Source organism: Emydura macquarii, unplaced genomic scaffold, assembly GCF_026122565.2.
Source record: "Emydura macquarii macquarii isolate MOO-44397 ecotype Brisbane River unplaced genomic scaffold, CSIRO-AGI_Emac_v2 contig_1390, whole genome shotgun sequence".
Taxonomy (NCBI): domain Eukaryota; kingdom Metazoa; phylum Chordata; order Testudines; family Chelidae; genus Emydura; species Emydura macquarii.
Genome location: NW_027131527.1, coordinates 7,834,072 through 7,857,202, shown reverse-complemented (window position 1 = coordinate 7,857,202; position 23,131 = coordinate 7,834,072). Strand labels below are relative to the sequence as shown.

General features: G+C 38.9%; 1 protein-coding gene across 5 annotated transcripts in view; it reads right to left on the bottom strand.

Moving 5' to 3' along the window:
- Window positions 1-6,554: 6,554 nt before the first annotated feature.
- The window catches only part of CABCOCO1 (ciliary associated calcium binding coiled-coil 1), a 218,900-nt gene continuing 202,323 nt past the window's right edge, over window positions 6,555-23,131 (bottom strand). For 3 of the 5 annotated variants that reach the window (XM_067552571.1, XM_067552570.1, XM_067552575.1), the window contains exons 6-8: window positions 13,050-13,172; window positions 12,470-12,610; window positions 6,555-9,792 (exon numbers count right to left, since the gene is read on the bottom strand). In XM_067552571.1, the coding sequence (XP_067408672.1) occupies window positions 9,718-9,792; window positions 12,470-12,610; window positions 13,050-13,172 (339 nt within the window). In that variant the 3' untranslated portion in view covers window positions 6,555-9,717. Of the gene's footprint in view, window positions 9,793-10,221; window positions 10,656-12,469; window positions 12,611-13,045; window positions 13,173-14,474; window positions 14,697-23,131 lie in introns of those variants that run through there. The other 2 variants (XM_067552572.1, XR_010920639.1) reach the window with 2 other exon arrangements.

Genomic DNA, 23,131 nt, shown 5'->3' with positions numbered 1-23,131 from the left:
AATAGATGCTTGCCCCCTCAGTAGTGTTGAGCTCCAGATGATGATTAAAAACCAAAGAATAAACAGAAGGTAGATTATTTTCTAATAATCTATTTATATTTATTAAAAACAGCAATTTTGATACTTATTAATACTTACTGCCTTGATCTTGCAATCAATCAGTGAGCCATCAAAAATCCCTTTGAAATCAGTAGAAGTTTTGAGTGGGCAGCAATTGAATAATCAGGCCTTAGCAATCAAAAAAAAAAAAAAAAAAAAGGCCAAATTTTCATGTCATCCACATTACTCAAACACTCAAATAGATTTGAAAAATAAAGTTAATCTCATCAGCAGGATGGGAAGCAGAACTGTCCTCAGTCTAACATGCAGAGAACACTGTTAAAATCTAGCGACTCAAATAATTATGTTAAGGATTTTTAATTGATTTTCATACAGGTGTTCCTTTCAGTATAACATCAGCCCCTCTTCCCTCCATGAATGATCAATGGAGAGCATTAAACTAAGCTATCACTTCTACCACCAGAAAAATATTTACAGTCAAAAAGCCAAAAATCAATCTGCCATCCTACCCCCAGGACTCAACCAAATGCTCAATCAAATAAATGCATCTTGCATTATGTTCTGATACACACAATGCTGAATCTGGAAAAGAGAAAATTCCATAGAGTTGTAAAAAGGTTTGGCCAATCAGGGTTTTTCTAATGGTGTTTGTAATTTAGCTGTTTCACAATGATGGGTTCAGGTGGGCTGCCTAAAACTGCTTAACAGGTCTGGACTTGAAGAAACATTTGCTCTTTGTGATCAGCAAAGTACTGAATTTGAAGGGAATTAATAATTCTTTATGAGTTTCTCTCCAACCTTTCCCCTCTTTTCTCTGAAAGCCTGATTAAATGAGTATTATTTTTTCTTAAGTAATTTTACAGGTCATTTATCTTCCATGTATGGGTATCAATCTACTTTAGACGGTATTAGATAGCTTTAATGTTTGACACATTCTCTAAATCATTTACTTCGCTTTCCTTGTGCATTAGATGTTCAGTACTCTTTTTAATAGTAGATTTTATTGACAATGCACCATCCAGAGTTCTAGTTTATTATACTCTAATGATTTAAGATTAGGTGAAAGATAAGGAATTAGTAAATCCAAAGGTTCACTCCTGATTGTAGACACAAAGCATAGGAATAACATGATAGAGCTTATATCAAAATGTTTTTTGGTTATGCAAAACATGTACATTTTCAACTGAATGTAGAATAGAAACTGGGAAATAAAATACTGGAATTTCTGATTCAAGATTGATGGACCAAATCCTGAAGTTCTTTTTTTATTCAGCTAAAACTCTCATTAAATTCAGTGGAGATTTTGCTTGAGTAGAGATTTTGTTAAAACCAAAACCAAACAACCAAACAAAACAATTCTTCAGACTCTGGCCTGTTAGTTCAAATTTGTATGACAAACAGCAAAAAGGTAAATAAAACATGACCAGAACTTCAGGTAGGGTAAATCAGTGTTTGTCCATTGAAGTCAATGGAAAATCTGGCTCCATATTTATATTATATATGGCGAACTGGAGTTAGTTGGCAGAGTGAGAATACACAGGACCAGCTCCTCTGTTGAAGTAAAATAGCATATGTCCATTGAGTTCTATAGAACTATGGCCCTTTATATCAGTTGAGGATTTTGCTCTCAGAAAATATATTTTTAATACTCTTAGCTTTTGTAATGTGTCACTGAAAATTGAAACAACATGTTGCCATTAGAGGTGCTTGAAATGTTCAGAATACAGATTTTTGGCAATATATTTTGGTGAAATTTCAATTAAAAAAATACCAGGGTGAATTTTTGCCCCTCTCCATCTCCCCCTCCCCAAAATCTATTTTTTGTTTTCTACAGCTAGTCAAAAAATGTTGATGAAATTATCTTTGAGTATGTACGAAAAATGTTCTTATTTTTTCAGCCTGCTGTAGCTGCTGTTACAAAACGTAGGAGTTGGCATGCATTTGTGTAATTGCAAGTAGTAACAACATTGTAGGAGACTCTTACTGTTTCTCACTTCGCTAATTCAAAGTGTCACTAGTTGTGACAAACATCGTGGCCGGCTCACTCAGCTATCCACCCTGATTTAGTAGCAGAGGCGCTGGTCTTGCAAGATGCCTTGTATGGTTGACTCCCACAGACATCAATATCGGGCCACAGGTGATATAGTAAAGCAATGCTGCTAGGTTGCATTACTTTAGTAAAACAGTGCACAGACAATTAGCTAACATACAAGCATCCCAAGTCTCCTTTACCCCTAATACTGCTTTTAATGCAGTACCTAGGTTATTTTGGTTTTGTTCTCTATGGGTTTCCCAATCATTAGAACAAATTCATTTACTCCAGGGGGAGGGGTCAAGAAGGCTTGGGAAAATTTGTTAGTATGATCCACAATGTGTATCTGTCAGAGAAAGGAATTGAGAACATTTCTTTGGAAAGCAATCAAAGGGCAAAGTTCTCCTCTCGGAGCTGCCTGGTGATTTTTGATTTAATGCTATGCTCTGGGGAAGGTAGCAACTCTGAACAGTAGGGACGGGGGAATAGCTGAGCTGAGATCTGCCTAACAGATCAGATAGGAGGAGTTTTTCCCTTTGATGGTAGAAATGTATTATTGTTTATACAGTACCACAGGTATGTATGGCAGTTGAGAGGTGATTACTAAATGATAACCTCTGCCCCAAAGATTATAATTTAAATTAGATCTAGCACAACCAGGAATGACAACAGATAAGGATAGGCTGGAAGGGGTGGGTATAATGCTGGTAAAAATCCAGATTCACTTTACCAGAGACACCTGAGAAAGGATTTGTCTTACCTGCAGGTGGGTATGGATATCATGCAGAAAGTTGGCTGTAATTTGAGGGATTTTTTCCTATGTCATACCTGAATAGGCACAAATGACCAATGGAACTGAAGAATTTTGGGGCCCTAGCCCAGGAATATTTGTGTATCCTGTTACCAGTCCAGCTGCAAATGCCATCGCACAACAACTAGACACTTACAATCTAGTAGAGGAAAATCACACATGGCTAGACGGAATGAAAGATAGTTAAATTCAGTGCAGACTGTGAAGAGTTACAAAGGGATCTCACAAAACTGGGTGCCTGGGCAACAAAATAGCAGACGAAATTCAGTGTAGATAAATGCAAAGCAATGCACATCAGAAAGCATAATTCCAGCTATATATACAACATGATGGGGTCTAAGTTAGCTGTTGCCACTCAAGAAAGAGATCTTGGAGTCATTGTGGATAGTTCTCTGAAAACATCAGCTTTTTTGACTGCTGTTGCATGTTGAGCAAACAGCATATTACGAACCATTAGGAAAGATAGATAATAAAACAGAAAATACCATAATGCCACTATATAAATCCAAGGTACACCCATACCTTGAATACTGTGTGCAGTTCTGGTTGCCCCATCTCTAAAAAGGTATATTAGAATTGGAAACGGTACAGAGAAAGGCAACAAAATGATTAGAGGGATGGAAGAGCATCCATATGAGGAGAGATTAAAAAGATTGGGACTGTACAGCTTGGAAAAGAGACAACTAAGAGGGGATATGATAGAAGTCTATAAAATTATTAATTTTCCAATATGTTCCCCATAACACAAGAACCAGGGGTCACCCAATGAAATTAACAGACATCAGGTTTAAATTGGTTGCCAAGGAATGTAGTGAAGGCCAAAAGTATAACTGGGTTCAAAAAAGAATTAGATAAGTTCTTGGAGGACAGGTCCATCAATGGCTATTAGTCAAGATGGTCAGGGACGCAACCCTATGCTCTGCAGTCTGGTCTACACTATGACCTATATCAGTAAAATGACATCGCTCAGGCATGTGGATTTTTCATACCCATGAGCAACATAGTTGTACTGACCTAAGCCCCCCCTGTAGACAGCGCTATGTCTGCATCAGAGTGTCTCCCACTGATATAGCTTCCTCCTCTTGGGAAGGTGGATTAAATATGCTCCTGGCTGTGTAGAGTGTCTTCATAAAGCACTACAATGGCACAGCAGCATTGCTGCAGCTGTGCTGATACCGTGTTTTAAGTGTAGATGTGCCCTGGGTGTCTTAAGCCTTTAACTGCCAAAAGCTGGGAGTGGACGACAGCAGATAGCTCACTCAATAATTGCCCTGTTCCGTTCATTCCCTCTGAAGCATCTGGCATCGGCCACTGCCAGAAGATGGGCTACTTGGACCATTAGTCTGACCCACCATGGCCATTCTTATGTTGTTAAGTTTAAAAGAAAGACTCCTTCTCAAGATACCTGGAAAAATCTTTAATAAGACATTGCAAATGGCAGTAGTGAGGACTATAACTGTCCAAAGAAGAGATACATTTCAGGAGTATGACAGTGAATAAACACGGGATATGGTGTACAGAGACACCTAGCAGGAGTGGTAGAATTACACTGAAGAATTACATTGAACAGAAGAATTACATTGAATTGATCTTCCGCCTAGCCCCCCCCTTCCCCCTCAGCTCTTGAAGTGGTTTTCTATACCCTTTAACTTGGTAGGCTTAATTTAGGAGAAATCAAGCTTACCAAGGCTTAGTTAAATGTTCTAAAAAGGATGCATCATGGAAGTTCAGATCTCCTGGGGCCGACCTTGTGTGTGTGAGGCAGAGCAGGTTTGGACTGGTGCCCCACAACACTGTAAGGGACACAAACGAAAGCTCACCAAGTTAAAAGATTAACCGTCTTCCTTCAAAGAAGAATTTAAAACTTGTAGGTTTTGTCTTGCTGGGAAAAGAAGAACAGTACTCCTCAAGCATAGAGGCTCCCGTGGCAATGGAAGTGCATTGGTTCTGCTGCCCAAAGTGGGTATGCATCTTGGGACTGGCAAAATTCCAGGAGGCCACACAGGCTAAGGGCATGTAAGGAGCCATGTCGCGTACTACAACCATTGAACTGTAGTAACTTAAATGGAGAAGCAAAATAGCTGCTCATGGAGTCCTCCTTCCAACTCTTGTTCCTCCAATCTGCCCAGCTACCTTGCCTGAGGATTTGCCCCAAGTGTATTTTTAAGTCTTCCCCAGACTATACATTACATATTAAGAAGTGGTTCAAAAGGAAATTTTATAGTAACTCTTTCTCCGAAGCCACCTCGTTATGGGTATTAAATTTTTTCCTTATGACATTAAATTCCACAATCAACAGGACATTGCCACACGCATGCCAGTATTACATGCACATTCCTTACTTTATATAAATAACTTTTAGGGAGGAAGGACTTCACCTCATAGTCTCCAACAGTTTAACTGTTTACTACTCAGCAATCCATTTACCCCTGCTTGAAAGGATGTTTGTTACAACTGACATTTTTTATCGACTGTGTACATGTGTAAAACAAATAAAACTATCAGCTGATGTAGCCAACGCTGCAGGTGTAAAGCTTTATGTCAATACAAAACTATTCTTAATGGATTCATTGTGGAAACTTTAAAACAATAGGCCACTGCTCTATAGTGTGAAGAGCATACTATCCTCAAAGCTGTTAGTCCCCTGGAAATATTTCACATTCTGTTCTTCATATTGTGACTATTATTAATTCAATATTTTGTTTAATGTTCTGCATCCAAGTGGGACTATATTAATTTATTGGAAGAATTAAATGAACCACTGTGATGTTAGTTTGATTTTAAATGCCGTGTGTGTGTGTTGTCTGGCTACCCAGCTGCCATAATTTGAAGCTTGCAAAATATATATATATATAAATAAATGAACACCTGAAGAGACACCATCAAACAATAAGAAGCTACATAACTTTCATTTTTGACTTGGCTCATTTATAAACATTATTTCATTTGCATGTTTCATGTTCTCTGTTAGAATGCCACTCATCCCTCAAAACAGGGCAAATTTTGGCATTTAGCTAAAGCAGGGCATAGTGCAGAGCTGCTCTGCTCCCAGGGAAGTTTCAGACAGGGATTTTACCTCAAAGGGAATCACTTCCTGAGCTGCCCCATGTACAGGGGGACTATGCAGGTTGCAGTATCCTTTTTGGACTAATTGTGGACTCCTTACTCATGTTGATGATCACTTAACTGACATGAGAGCCCTCCAGGTAGCGCTAATTTATGGCAGGGGACAGGCTGGGCACACAGCCGAACCAGTAATATCGCAGTACAAAGATGGCCCAAACCCATCTTTGCACCCTTGCTCCTGAGCGGCGCTATGCATTTCTGGGCTGTAGTGGATAGAATAAAAGCAGTGGTATCAGGAGCACTGGGATTTAGAAGTAGAGGTTTCTGTAATTCTCACAGGAAAGAAAGAGAAGGATCACATAGGTCACTCTGGGGTGTAGTTCCAAGTAATTCTTAAATGGTAAGTGGGAAGACATGGAGCCCCAAAGTATTGCATATACCACTGATTTTTCAGATTGAGAATGTGTGACTTGACAGCTAAAAAGAACATAATTTCTGAAAAAAATCACAAAGCAAATCAATAATATAGGTAGATGTGTTTGTAGGCATTACAATTACACAATTAATACAACCTGTTACAAAAAAACATATTACACTGGGGTAAAAGTGAGTAGTGTGGGTGCACTTGGAAAAACCTGCCAGAGCGCACACAACTTGGGCCTCAACTGTACAGCTGTTCTTATATGTCTGATCTGTATCAACATATGCTGATTTTGCACATGGATTTTGCAGACAGAATGGGTATGTAGATTTTCTGCAGGTACACTTATGTCCACTTGGGAAAATTTGAATTTCACACCTGTGAAATTATAAATGTGGCTTATAAATAACTTGTTCTGAAAATGTAGCTGACAATTTTAAAGAGGAAACCTATTATTTGATGAGTTCCAAATTGAAGTCCAATTTTGGTGCAGAAGGATGATTCAATGAGAGAAGCTCATTAAGATATTAGTAAATGAAAGAAACTATTCTCTCATTGCTTCCTTCGCCCACTCTACCTTTTCTAAGCTCCCCTCCTATTCTTGGAACAGATTCTTTCTCCTCCTAATTGCTTCATGCTTAACCTTTCATGTTTGCTTAACCTTCCGTGTGTTCCCACACTAAGCCTATGTCATCGCTGCAAAACAGATGGTTTTTTTAAACAGCAGGTTAACTAATTTTACAGCAGGATAGCTCATATGCATCTTAGTGGAGATAAGCACTTACCACAAGGTAGCCAGGCAAGGTCAACATCACACTTCTGCCTGTGGTGACCTCACCTACCTACCTTGCAGTAAAACGCCAGGAGCCTCTTGTTGCCACTAGGATTTTATAGCAGGTTAGTTAAGACACATTACAGTAAAAACACACCCTTTTTTGGCAGTGAGGACAAAGAGCCATCTTTTCCTTTTTTTTATTGTGTCTGTCCAACTTCTAAAAGCTCTTCAGGACAAGGACCTGGTTAAATGATTTAAATTATGTCCATTGGAAAGCACGGTGTACACCAAAATATAACAAAAGTAATAAACAGTAAAAATGAGGTATACTGAAAGCTGAAAATAGTCCCATTTGTTTGCAGAAGGAATGACAATATAAGCTATTTTTAGAGGTACCCTTATGCAGGAACTCAACATGACAAAGGATCTTAAGTCTGATTTTAACCAATAAGAGCCAGGAATTCTTAACTCATCATATTGTTTCTACATACTTTATTAATAACAGTACACCAAAGCATAACCTGTTGTATTTTACGTTAGCATTTTAAGACATAAAATGATTTTCTGGTTTTAAAATCAGTTCTTATATTTTGAGAATGTCAGATCACTCATCATGCTGTCTCCTTACAGAACCTGTGTGTGAAAACCTGGCCCCACTTAAGTCAATGGGAATTGTGCCATTGGCAGTGTTAATTTACTTCAGTGGAACTATTTGTACAAGTTTGTCCTGTGAGATTTGAATCTTAGTTAGGAATTTTAGTAGATTCCTCAGCTGTTCTACATATTTATTAAGCCTGCACATTAATCAGTGTAACAATACTTCGCACTGATAAAATATTATTCATCTTCAATGTGCTTTACAAATCTCCCAGGGTATGTCTACACAGCAATTGTACACATGTGGCTGAGCCTCACGGGGTCCCAGAGCTCTGGCTCCAGCCACAGCCTGAACAGCTACACCATAATTTTATAACCCTGCAGCCTAAGCTCCGGGAGCCTGAGGCAGCTGTCCCACACCAGCAGAGGGTGTTTTTTGAGGGAGTAATTTTTTGAGGGAGTAACTCCTTGTCAACAACTTGTGTGCGCATACTAGAAACTGCTAGCTTTTATAGCTGGATGTGAGCCCGCATGAATTTGCGGACCAGTGCTATTTGAACAGAGACCAAAAGTGACAAAATGAGACTAATTAGCATAAATCAACTGCAATGAGTTGTCACAAAGCTAAACTTTTCCTGATTAAAATATTCTGCCCATATAAAATTCTAAACAGTTGCTTTACAAGATCATAATGTCCACATTTGAAATATGCTCTCAAGTATACATTCATGTTGTTACTGGATATTATTTATTTTCAAAATTATTTTTGATGAATAATGTGCAGCCACTGCCCCCTTCTGGTTGTATTCTCAGTTCGGTACACACCAAGTATATGCCCATGCAAGTGAAATAGTGACAAAGACGACTCTACAGGGTAACTCATTCTCTTTCCTAATCAGGTTTAGACAGGTTTTCCATTAATGTTTATTTTCACCATCAATAATGTGGATGGAATGGAAATCATTTGTTTGTTTAACATGTTAAGAGAAACAAATATGTTATTTTACTGCTAAAAAATGTTCTCTTTTCAAATATTCCATTTAATATTTAGCCTAACCTTTGAAACGTGATTCATATTTAACCAAGTGCTTTCAAAGGGTCAGAGCTCTGTAACATAAAAATGAATGTGTTTCACAGTTCTAGAACACATTACACAGTTAGTCTGGCCTCCTTCCACCATTTATTGCTAAGTTTCATTTTGGGCTAACCAACATTTATACAATATGTAACAAAACATGGAACAATGCTAAAATATACTGAAGTAACAAATACAGTCAGAACTTAAGTGTTACAAATATTCAGACAAAACTCCCACTGATGTCAAAAGGAGCTTTGTCTGAGAAGGAAATGTTAAGGTCCAGTCCCATATTTATGTAATTTCAATAGGGTAAACATAAAGAAGTGTTAGGTGATACTAAAGTTTTTACAAATTCAGCAAACAATGTAATTTGAATTTAAGAAAGTAATCATAGATCAAAAGTGTATAATTACTTTTTAATTACATTCTCTCCTTAATATAGCTACAATGTCTTCATATGGTGTTCTCTGTTGTAAGCCAGCAATACGCACTTCCACCAGTGAAAACTGATGAAAAAGTTGTATATTTTGGGGGGTGGGTTGATGGAATGCTAGAATCATATTTAAAAGTTTTTTACCATAGCAGGAACACAAAGGAGTGGAATTACAGAGCATTTCAAAATTTTATCAGAAATTACTATTTAGAAGTAGACTTCAATTTTATATTTCTGAACTACATATCCTTCTAATTCTTTTATCTTACTAAATGTAGAGTAAATATAAATGCCATTGGGGACAGTAAAATTGTGAAGTTTGGATTAACACTTTCTTGATAAACATTAGCTCAACAGTTTCCTTCGTAAAAAATAATGCCAACTGTCTTCTTTTGTTTTCGTACATTTCTCTAAAACTTGGCACCACCCTTCTTGTCTAGCTACTCAGGACTTTTTTAATTTGTCTATTCTCACAGTATAGGCCTCTTCCTGAATTTGCAGCTTTTCGTTTATCTCAGTCTGTGAAGACAATCAGAAAAAAAAGTGGTTATGATGGAGCTATTTTGTGCTGCACATTGTCTTTGTGGTTTTGTCGTATTATAGTGCCTTAAGACAGACTTTATCCTGCACACACCTTCCTGTTTTGCAGACATTATGGTGTTTCAGCCTGTACTTATGTGATAACACTTTATCATATTACTGTGCACAATCCCAATGTAGTATGTCTGCCATGAATAGGAAGTGATATTGGGACAGCCATTTTTCATATAAGCTAAAGTAAGGAGATAGGCTAATTTGTCTGTATTCTCAGACAGATTTCACCACTAAACACCAAATCAGAAAAATTTCTCTGGGATTTGGTTATTACACTATTTTCTTTCACTGCAGATATTAGGTCTCTAGTGTAATACATTTTACTGATCCACTACTGAAATTTAGAAAGAAATGAACAATAAAAAACAAGGTTTATGAGATGTTGCTCGTCTTTCTCAATTACATACAGAATAATGAATATATATCATACATAGAAACTTCAGAATTCTACAGCATTTCAGTGCTTACATTTCAATATAAGACTGCAGTGAAGGTACAAGGGATGTGACACATTTTAGTAAATTCTTTGGCAGTGATAATATGTAACTGTCTGCAGTTCTGTTGCATGTAGAAAACTGGGCACACTGGATCGAATTCCATGAATATGAGTGGCCTTGGAATTTATGTATCCTTTTCAGTATGCATAGATGTATGTGTCCATGGAAACAGATGGCGTGTCATGACAAAAATAGATCAGAAATGGAAAGAATACAACAAGATAAGGTCCTTCCAAGTGTTTTAATTTTTTTATGAAACTTCGGAGAGGATGAAAATGTACTTTACTGGCTCTGCAAAAAGTGAACATAGATTTAGAGCCAAATTATCTACTAGCTTCATATTAATTTCAATAGAGCTATGTAATTTATACCAGTAGAAAATTTGGTCCTTAAAATCCAGTGCTGAATTCCATCCAAGCAAGTTTGTAATAGGTTACCTTTCAGTTAAACTTTAGGTTGTTAAACTTAAAGTCCCTATTATCGCCATACTCCAACATACCAAGCAATAATGGGCAAATCTCAAAAGATTCTGAAATTTTGAAAAGTTTAGATAAGCACCAAAAAGTCTGAATTCTTATTTGAACTTTACCCAGATCTTATCTATCTTGTTCACTATGTTTGGACCACTGTCGCATATAAATGAACAAGTCCATATCCCATTGACCCATGTCTTTTAGGTACTTACTTAATCACCTTCCTGAGGAGGAATGAATCTCCAAGTTAATTCTCTCACCCACAACCTAGCTGCCCCCTTCTATTCCCATTCTTATATCCTTCTCTGACAAATGTCTTTAATGAAAATCAGCTCCTGCTTCAATCCACTACCATTACCATTATCATCACACCAACGTTGAGCCAGCTCTGTGATCAAATACTTAATGGTATTTCCTTGATTCAACAGCACCACAGGATGTATTACATCCATTGGAGAAACACTGTAGAGTCTAAGATAACAGTTGAATGTCTAAGAATGTAGTGGAAGGATTTTGATCATGGATCATACAGAATCTAAAGATAAGAGCAACTGGATGAGTCAAAGAGCAGAGGTATATCAGTTGCAGGAGAAGAGTTTGTGGAGGACAGTTACTACAATAAAGAGGATATTATTCTCTGAGTAGGTAACTAGAGTTTGATAGGTGGAAAAAATGCATTTCTCATTTGATCTTGCAGTCCGTTTTTCATGCAAAACACTAAATGACTTATCTGGGAGTTCTGTCAAGGTAAGGTCTGCAAGGTCAAGAGATAAATGTGTATTTAATTTCTTAGAAAAGATGCAGGTTCTATTTGCATGTATAGGAAAGCCACAATTCGGGTTCACTTTTTCACCTATTTCTAATGACAAGTTGAATAGGGATTATACAGAGTCAAACCTGAAAACTTTGTGCTGGGGTCAATTTGCCAGTTAATGCTTCGCATTCATGCATAATCCATACAACTACAATTTCTCAAAATCAAACTATTTTCAGATAGTGTAATTAGTTATTAGTACATTAGTAATAAACTTTCTCATTCAAATTTGTATATCACTGTTAACGAATGTGCACCATATAGGATTTTAATGGTATGTACTATCTACAACTTCTAATACAGAGTGATGGGTGCAGTGAAGACAATAGTAGAATGGATAATGAACAAGGTTTTGGCTGTTTCTCTTCAGTATCTTCAGTCATCTGATGGAGCAGGCTGCAATTTGTGGTTCAATAGGCTATTCTATTGGGGCAACTCTTATGTAACTACATACATGGTAACTAGCACAGAATAGGCTTACATATGTTTGTAATAGAGAACCTGCATCATACTTGGGTGTATGTGCGTGCATAAGTTTGAAGGCTGCATGTTTCTGAACATTCATATTGAGCATATTCAACATGGCAGGTGTTCTCTCACGGCACCAGTCCTGTTGAATCTATTCATCAGATGTTGAATCTATTTTTGGCTCTTTTTACATGTGAGATGACTAATCTGCAAGTGATGTATACCTGTTAAATCACATTCCGATAGCAGATGAATATGTTGTTTGCCAGTATAGCATGGGTACAGTTTACAGTAATTAATTAGCTAATTAGCTACAGTTAGAATTAGTGAACATATTTCTAAAATAGTACCTGAAGGCTGCCAATAATTTCATTTGTGATCTGACCCAGTACTGACTTAATATCTTCAATGGTGAACCCAGCCATATGATCTACCTCCAAGGATTCCGTTTCTGGTTGGGGCCCTTCCGGATGACATTCTCCATTGGTTTCCTAATAAATTAAAAGTAAATGCCACAAGAAATGTTTCAGTTGGAACATTCCACTATTATATACAATATCAAAATGTTGCCAGCCCAAAGACACAGCAACATGCCAGCACAGAACATTGAGAGAGATTCTACTTTGGGAGAGTTCTTCAGAGATGTTTCATTGGCCAACACAGAGAAGGCACACTGCTGATTGTTTCCTGAGGAATGTTGGGAGGGGCGGACTGAATACATGACATACATGCTCCCTTGCTGACCAATTAATGCAGTAACAGCGACTTCATTCTGCCTTAAAACTGAGTGCACATGGTAGCATAAGATGGACAGAGAAATCAAACAGGTGATTTTCCCTGTGCTCTTAGGGGAGAAGATGGGGGATGGGGGATGGGGGGGAGAGGGGGAAGGTGGTTCTCAGTAGAACAAATGTAAAAAGAAACCCTTACCTCAGTTTCTACCTCTGAAGCTGGGGGTAATGCAATAAACGATGAATAAATATCATAAGATATACCTTCTTCTAGTGGAGCTGGGAAAAGGGTATCTGCTGGTTTGACAAGTTCTATCACATTCTGTATGGATTAAAAAAACCCTTTTTGTAATATAGGATTTAATTCTTGGTCACAGCTCTTGAAAGATGTTTTGAAAGGAAACAAAATGTTTGGCTCACAACAAATATAGCACCTTTTTGTTACCATCCAAGTACTTGACATTGGAAAGCCTACTGACAACTATTACAGATCACTGTTTAATTTCTGGTATGTGCTTCCAGGGGCCCTCCTTAAAACTGAACAATTGACCTGGCAACAGTTGATTTCCATAGGTTCCAAAGCACTGCAGTGCCATACTCATATGGCTAATGAAGTTTGGAAAGTGAAGTGTTGGGGGTATTTTAAGGGTTATCATAAAATATAAAATTCTCACTCCTGAATAAGAATGTTTGCTGTATATTAGAGTCAAAGGGCCCAGTTCATCACTGCATTATTTTTTAACCCCAAAGGACTTACACTGGGGTAAAACTGGGGTTACACAGTGCCAGATCATGCCCCAAAATTATATGATGTAGTAATATTCAAGTTAATACTGTTAAAAAGTGGTTATCTAACTACTGCTTCTAAATCGAAGAGTAAAATAAATCAGTTTAAACAATAAAAATGAAATTAGCATTTTAAAATCAATTCAGATTTAATCATCGAATGTGTTTTTGAAACGTAGATGAGGTTCTGGGTTTTTTTTGTTCATTTGTTTGTTTGGATTTTTTTTTTTTAAGTAATCATTTTACTTCACAGTTTCCCTATAAATAGAGATCTAGAGTTAAAAGGCCAGGAGAGACCACAAGGTCATCTCCTCCTGTAGATCACTGGCCACCAACAGAACCCAACACCTTCCCATTTAAACCCAACAGCCAAAATGAGACCAAAGTAAATGAGACCCATAGAAGACTAAATTATTATGTGGTACAGGCAGAGAATAGGAGGGACTGAAGTGCACCAGTGCTCAAGATCCTGCAGTGGCAGAGAAATGATTAAGTGAGATATACCCTGATAATCCTTGTAAGTGACCCACACCCACATGCTGCTGAGAAAGGCGAATAACCCACAAGGTCACTGTCAGTCTGACCTGGGGGAAAATTCCTTCCCGACTCCAGGGCCTCTTCCTTCCTTTTCTGTTGTGAGTTTTATAATCACACCTGAATTGTCAGATTATAACTAAATTACAGCAGAACTGGTTTCTTTTATAAGCCATAACAGTCACAAAATTCATACAAAAGGTTTTTAAAAGTGCCTGATATTGCAAGGGGGAATATGAAGTATTTTGTTTAGTAATAATAGGTTTATGAGCAGTATTATACTTTGAAGCAAAAATATAGTCACCTGAAAGAGCCATTATGAATTGTTCCTTTCTATATGTTGCATTCTTAATAAGTCCAGGGGAAAATTAGAACGAATAAATTGTGGTGAAAGCCCAGAGCCAAAAACCACATTTAAATGAATCCTTCTGATGCAATACTTTCCTTTAAAAACTACAATTAAGTCTTTGTATTTCCTGAGAACAAAACCTCATGTTTAAGACCAGCAATGGTTCTGTAGTAAAATCTATTTAAAAACACAGAAGTAGACAGGGTCAGTATTAAACTCTTGCTTATAAACAGTTATAATTTCCCTAAAAGAAAGTTATACATTTCTGAAGTCTGTGAATAGATTTAAGACAAATTACTTACACTGCCCTATATTAAAATATTTGTGCTGCTTACTGAAACATTTCTGAAGGTTTTTAATTTTCTGAAAGTTAATTTACTTATGACAAAGTTATTCAAAATAAGCTCTTAAAATCAATATAATTTTTGAGCTGTGAGAAACAGTTTGATGGGGGGAAAAAGCTGATAAAATGTTATGTCAAAGGATTGTGCAACGTATTTGTGCTAACATTATGGTTTTGCATTTGCCATAGAAATAATGAACCAGATCCTCACCCCCTGCTATTGTCCTCCCCCATACAAGAGAAATAGGGGGCTGGCCCCACTATTGCAGAGGGTGTGTCATGGCCAGAAGGAGACAAGAGGAGATGTTATAGGGACAGAGGAAGTGGAACTAAATCAGGATATGCTTTGCCAGTCTCCAGGTGGTGCAACACTCCTTGGGGAACCATTCTAACCTTAACAAGTTACAGCTGCCTAGCGGCTGCTGTAACTTCCACTGGAGACCAATTTGATGAAGGTAGTTTAGAGCCAGCTTTGGATCGCCCTTCAGCTGCACCAAGTATGAGTTTGGTACAGCTGAGGATTGCACTTACTGTTTCAATGTTACCCTAAACCTGTAGCCGCATAGTTACTTTTCATATCATTCTTTTCTAGTGAAGGTTTGCATAAAAATGAACAAGTCATCAAAAGTAGTCATGTTGTTCCATGTGTACGCCATTTGTATTTTTGTTGAGAACAGGCAGACTGCCTTATGAGAAATGTGGGCATAGCACAAACAATAAAATAGTATAAAGGAATATTTCTAAACAGAATAACCGCAGGATTGGTAAGAAGTTCTAATAAATGAGTTCTACAGATGTGGTTGTTGTTATAAAATTAACTTTGCATAAGTTATAAATATAGAATTACATCTCCCCCAGATGTTATCTGCTACTTAAATTAATTTTGCTTAGGTTACCATTATTATACATTTTATCCACACCGTATTAGATTATTTAAGTTTCTGTGGCATAAAACATGCACTGGCTGATAGCATAACTTTTAATAACGTATGTAAAGAGCTTTTAATATTATATAAATGATTGATATATCTTAATAGTCATAGCACAGAATGTCCACTTCCAAAATATTATGGAGATTAAAACCAGCTATTTACTTATGCACTAATTCAACTGATTGGAAAGCTCTGCAGTATTTACATATGTAGTATGAAGAGGATCACTCTACTCATGGAATAAATGTCAGTTTGAAAATCAGCAAAAGTAAGGTCACGGTCAGTTTGGATTTACTAATATGTTTGCAGAAAATTAGAATCTACATTTGATGCCTGTTTGTTTCTTCTTGAATGAGAAAATGTAATATTTTGGGCCCAAAGCTGTATTTGCTTTAAGCTTTTCGTATCCTAGAGAAGCTTTAAACTATTTTCCCCATCTTGCAAACCATCTCCAGTACTGTACCCTCATCCACATGGTTAAAACTTTATTTCTTTGTAGTAAATCTTACTAAAAAGGGAAAATAATGATGAAAAGTATTCCCAAATTTCTGCAATATGGACCTGATCTAAAGCCCAGAAAAAAGCACAGATACAGAATATTTCCACTGACTTCAATGGGCTTTGGATCTGACCATATATGAATTATAACTACATTAGAAAGTATTCCTTATTGTTTTTTCTGTTTACACCCCTCCCCCCATACGTGCAGATTTTTAAATGGTATGCCTTAGGACCATATAATACCTGCAGAGCCACACAGGCTTATCTCTAAATAGTGACTTAAGCGAGATTTCTTGTGAGCTAAAACAACGTAGGATCTGCAGGATTTTAACAGCCACTCTAAACATGCTTAACTCCAGATCTGCAAATATTCTGAGCTTCAGATATTGGGATGAAAGCCTGTGGTTTTTATGGTAGAATACGAATAAATAAACCGTTGATTAGAATGGCTATTGGCCATTCAAACAATCATTCCAAATATAAGATCTACGCAATGTGAATAGGATGGCAGAACTGAATTCTATCTTAAACACTAATCAGGGGCTAAATTTTTCTTCAACTTCCTTTATTTCAACTTCCTTTACTTTCTTCAGCTACTCCTTGGAGTAGTTGTGTATGCACATTCAAGGGCAGAATTTGAACCACATGAGGATAACTACTGTTACATAAGAGAAACAATACAATAAATCACATTTCTCTTTTACGTTCATTTTCTTTATTTGAGAATTTATGTTAATTCATTTCCAAAGTGGGTTTCTCAGCTACGTGAACTGAGCAATAAGAAAATACCTGAGCTGTGAAACTTAAATTCACCAGGAATGAATGTGGCCCAAAATAGCTATTTAAAATGTTTTGGTGCTATTACTAAATTCACAAAACAGGATATTTCCCCCCACAAAGCCATAAATCAGTCAGTAACATCTGGCCTCAAGGACATCACGTCATCTGAAATGTGGTAATTTATATTAATGAACAGCATTAATTTTTAAATAAAAACAATTTGCTGCAGCCATTGTGTTTGCATATGGGATATTATTTATCAGTTGTGTTCCTCCTTTCCTACATTTTGCCCATAAATTATTGTAAGGAAACACAGAGTCATAATTATAAATATTTTCCCTCTAAGTTTAATCTCCCAAATATCCTCTTACTGTTTCAGTAGCTACATGAGGCATTCCCTTGTTAGCCAACAGGCAGAATTTTCTTGCTATTCCAGAAACTGCTGCCAATTTAAATGCTTGGACAACTAGAAAAGGGTACTCCTACAGGAAGCAACCAAACCCTTCCTTTCTAGAGGCTCCTCTGTGCAAAACACCTCTTAATGTCACATTCAGGGCCTGTCACAGTTTCAGAGAGCAGAGAAAAGGAATAATGCCTCCACTTTACTGGACTGTAACATGCTTTCTTTGTTTTTAAGCACGCTTTCAATTAATATTGCCAATTCTGAGATTTTAATACATTAGAGACATCATGGAGGGGACAATGAAAATATCACCAGTGTGCTCCCATATGGAGGGCACCAATGCAACACTGATTCACCTTGGAATAGTAGCTGTAAATTCATATTGTGTTCACAGTACTGCCAACCTTCATGGAGTCCTGGGATTACATGAGAATCTCAGCTTTCATTTTAAAAAAATAGAGTTAATATCTAGCCCTTGTGGTTGCTGAGAAAAATTGCAAATATAAATCCTCAAGGCTCAAAAACCAGAAAGCAAATAAAAGAAACCCCAATTTTATTATTTTTAAGTCAATATCATGATTTCTTGGGGCTTGACTCATGATTTTCAAATGCTTGGAGTTGGCAACACTGAAGTTATGTACAGTGTTGTAGGAGTTTGGGGTTATTTTAACACCAGAAAACATGACTCCTGTGTATTTGAATCCTGCAAACTATTTACTGTCACCCCCCTTCTCTCTGATGGAAGTCCTGCCAGCAAACAAAGCACACAAGCTGGCTTCCTTTTAGGTTGCAGGATTTTGTTAATACACACAGACACGTGCTCCCTGAAGATGAAGACCCATAGAGCATGTGTGGCTGGCACAACTTTTACAAACTGGCAGGCCAGCCTTGATGTTCTTGGTTTGAAATCAGAGTTGTTCATTATATAGAAAGATACAGAGATCTGAAATAGAAATCCAGGGACATTTGCACACCAAGTGTCCATCTTAGTTGTTCAAACATTGTAGAGCTTAGATGCTTTACCAGTCATATGATACAATTTCAAAGATATTAAATTAGTACTTAGCATGTGTAACTACATCTAGGTGATGGAAAATAACCGTTCAGAAGAAATGGTTGCTGTCTAGAGTCTCCAGGTGAGCAGCAAAGCAAGCATTCAGAAAGATGACAAAACCATCCTTAGATGAGTTGTGTGAGTTGTGCAAGAAACAAAAGGAAGGAATATGGAGTGAACACACAACTCATAAAGATGTAGGGGGCATACTGCTTGTGACAAGAGACACAATGCGTAACTCATTATGAGAATCTAGTTAATGAGGTGAACCCTTTATAAGTTACACTACCACCATGTGAACTGATAATTACGGATGTTGATGACCTGTCAGAGACAGAGGTCAAGGATCCTGAAAATGGCATCTAGAAAAGCAGCTGGTTTGGACAAAATCATGGTGGAAATGATCAAAGCCTTGAGAGAGTTTGGTGTACACTGGCTCACACAAGTACTGCGCTCAGTTGGAGAAGAGAAGAAAATCTCAAGTGAATGGAGAAAATCTATATTGGTAACGATACACAAACAAAAAGGTGACATACATGTTTAAAGTACCAAGGAATTAAGCTGCAGTCCCACTGCATGTAACTCTTAGAGGAAATCACTGATAATCACATCTGCAGAATGGTGGAGCCCGTTTTAAGACAGGAGCAGAAAAGAACAAGGTTGGTTATAGAAAAGGAAAAAAGGAAGACAAACGTAATGTTCATTGTTATACAGTTGGTAGAAAAGAAGCTGGTGGGGAAATGTTGAGCATGGGTAGGCTTTTCTTGGAGAAAACATTAGACAAAGTACCAAGGTGACTGCTGCTGCCTCTGCTGTGATTCTATGAGGTACTGGAGGATCTTGTCCAGATGCCGATGGGTTTGTATGATGGGTCTATGACATAAGTGCAGATGCCCTTCAGTATAGTGGAAGGTTTCAAGGTGAAGGCTGGGTTCCACCAGGGATCAACATTTAGTCCATTACTATTCATAATTGTGATGGATTTCATAAGTAAGCAAATTCAAAGAGAAGGTGGTACGAAGTTGATATATGCAAATAATATTGCACTAATGGCTAATAGTGAGGAAGATTTCATCCAGGTGACTGGTGCCTGGGACAAGAAATTAACACATTTGGTCACAAAATGAGTAAAGAAAAGCCTGAAGTCATGTGACTGACTCACATGGAACCAAGAGAGATGAATATTATCATTGAGGGCCAGCACCTAAATCACGTTTTGTAGTTTAAGTACCTTGGGGGATGGTTAGTAGCAAATGGAGAAAATGACAGAGAACTGCAGGCAAGGCACCTGAGCACGGGGGAAGTTTGGTGCAAGATAAGTGGGGTGATTTATGATATATGGATGCCCAGACTACTTAAGGGAAAACTATATAAAACCATGGTAAGACCAGCTCTTCTGTATGGACCAGAGTCAGGGGTGACCAAAGAGAAGCATTTGAAAAGACATGAAACGAAATGTTTGAGGACAGTGAGAGGGGTAACATGGCTGGACAATATGTGGAATGATGCCATTAGGAGTGAGACCAAAGTCTGCAGTATTAGAGAGAAACTGCCAGAGAGGAGGTTGAGATTGTATAAAGGATGGATGAAGGGTATTCTATTAGTGAGGGACTTGAGACTTGAGTTTGCACCAGAGTACAAAAGGACAGCCAAGAAAATGATGGATAGACTGTGTGTGGTAGGGAGGAGTGGATATGGAGCGAGTACTGCACTGGCAAGCCTGGAAAAGACTGATAAGTGACCTGACTCCCAGCTAGCTGGGAAAAAGGAGAATAAAAATGTGTAGATACATCTTAATAACTTGTGGCATATTCTAATTGGGCTGTAGCTTTACATTCCCACTCACACGTCTCGTTCTCAGAATGATTAAACCAGCAGGGGCTAACAATTGATAACAGAAGCATAATAATGTTAAGTTATACCTAGTCAATTACCTTTGATTACATCTTACAAGGCAGTCAGTGAGGTAAGAGGAGGGATTTACACCCTTTGAGAAGAGTCCTTTCATGTCTATCTTCTTGCAAGGAAAGATGGAACCAGATTTGCATTAGTACCTGCTGAGTTTAGCTGCACAATGGCCTACTATGGTTTGAATACTCAAGTGTAACATGGTGACATTCATCTCCTGTTGGCCCACCAAAGTAGCAGGCATTAGAACCCTGCAGGGAGTTGCAGGTTAACTGCTTGATTCACTGGGGAAGTTGTGGCTTGTCAAACTTCACTTGAATATAAGCAAGGGGTTAGTAACTCTCTCCCAAAGCTAAATACTAGAAATGTGAGGGAAGGAACCTGAGAGGTCTAGGGAGTAATCATAGGCTGGAGTTCACGTAGTGTTATTTTGGAATTACCTTCTGCTAATAAAACCAAACTGCAGAAGGGGGGATTTTTTATTCTATGGGTATGTCTACACTGCAGAGTGAAGTCGACTTACTTAAAGTGGACTTTCACCTGCCAATTTTTAGAAGTCGCTGGAGCATGTACACACCATGCTGTTTGCGCCAGTCTCGTGCATCCATACTCACCATGCTTGTGTCGACATACAAAGCAGTGCACTGTGGGTTGCTATCCCACAGTGCAACTAGCCGCAGTGGCTGTTGGGATGAGTTTCATTGTCCCATGATGCAATGCTCCTTCCCCCTCCCTTCTTCCCCCAAACAAACAGGAAACCAATTTTGGTGCCATTTGTTTACACCGCGCACTCGCCATTGCTGTGGAGACATGGAGCCAGCTCAACTCTGCACTATTATTGTGAGCATCACAAATACATCGCGGCTTATCATTGAATATTTTTGAAGTAGAGCAAGAAGCCGAAGCACAGGCAACTGCGATGCCACAGAGGCTGCCCTGCTATAAGCCATCAAGTGGAACAATTCCCGATTGCTGCAGGCTGTAACGCACCATCTGCAGTCCGTGGAGCGCCGGTTCTGGTCCCGGGAAACAAGCACAGACTGGTGGAACCACTTCATTATGCAGCTGTGACCACTGCACAGTGACCAGTGACTGCAAAACTTTCGTATGTGAAAGGCCACTTTCCTTGAACTTTGTGTGGAACTGGCCCCATCCCTGAAGCATGTGAATACTCGCTTGAGACAAGCTCTGATGGTGGAGAAGAGAGTCGCCATCACTCTGTGGAAGCTGGCAACCCCCGACTGTTACTGGTCAGTTGGGAATTAATTTGGAGTCGGTAAATCTACAGTGGGTGTTGCCGTGATTCAAGTGTGCAGGGCCATCAATAGACTTCTGCTACGAAGGATAGTGACTTTGGGAAATGTGCTGGATACAGTGGACGGGTCTGCCGCAATGGGGTTCCCAAATTGCAGGGGGGCCACTGATGGGACACACATACTTATTTTAGCGCCTGCCCACCTAGCAACCGAGCACATAAACTGCAAGGGGTACTTTTCCATGGTCCTGCAGGGCCTTGTGGATCACAGGGGTCGTTCCACCGACATCTATGTGGGGTGGTCTGGGAAGGAGCATGACGCACATATATTTCGGAATTCAGGGCTGTTCTCTAACATGGAGGCAGGCATCTTCTTCTCTGACCAAAAAATTCACATCGGGGGTGTGGAAATGCCAATAGTGATCCTGGGGATCCTGCTTACTTCTTGCTCCCTTGGCTAATGAAGCCGTACACCAGGCACCTTGACAGCAACAAAGAGTGTTTTAATAACAGGTTAAGCACTTGCAGAGTGGTTGTTGAATGTGCATTTGGGTGTTTAAAGGCCAGATGGAAGAGTCTCCTCACTAGGCTGGACATGAGTGAGAAGTACCTCCCTTCTGTGATATCTACATGCTGTGTTCTTCATAATGTGTGTGAAGCGAAGGGGGAGAGGTTCCCCCAGGGTTGGGCTGTGGAGGCAGAAAGACTGGCCGCCAGTTATGAGCAGTCAGATGCCAGCAATATGCTGAGAGCTAACCGCAGAGCGCTTTGCATTAGGGAAGCTTTGAAAACCAGGTTCTGCAATGAGAACCAGGACTGATTTCTGTTCCTGTATGTTATTTGCCTTTGCACGAAATCCCCCCCACCATCGATATTAGTACCCTCCAAATCCCTCCAAAACAAGATATGATTTAATAAAGAAACATGTTGAAATGATGCACACTTTTATTTATGAACATTCAAGTCATGAGGGGGGAGGAAGTGTTCATTCACAGTCTCAAGGGGTAGTATGGTTGCTTGCAGGCCAGCTGTCAGCGGAGCCGCTGCTGCTTTCTCCTCGCCTCCACCGGGGTGGAGTGCATCATGTACCGCAGCCTGGTCATTCTCCTCCGAGACCTCTTGGGGATGGAGGGGGGGGAGTGGCAGGGCAGCAAAACCATAGGCGGAGGAGCGTTATGGAGGGGCTGCAGCGGGACTCTGTCCGGCCTCCGCTCCTCCTGAAGCACCACAAACCGCCGGAGCACGTCTGCCTGGTCGCACATGATTTGCAGCATATCCTGCGTGGTACTGCAATCATGCTCCTGCATTTCTCTGCAACTCTCCCTGTCCATATCCATATTTTGGGACAAGGTCAGCCGCCATGCTCTGAGGTCTGTCTCTGCAGACGCGGAGGCATTCATGAGCTCACCAAACATGTCATCTCTTGATTTTTTTTT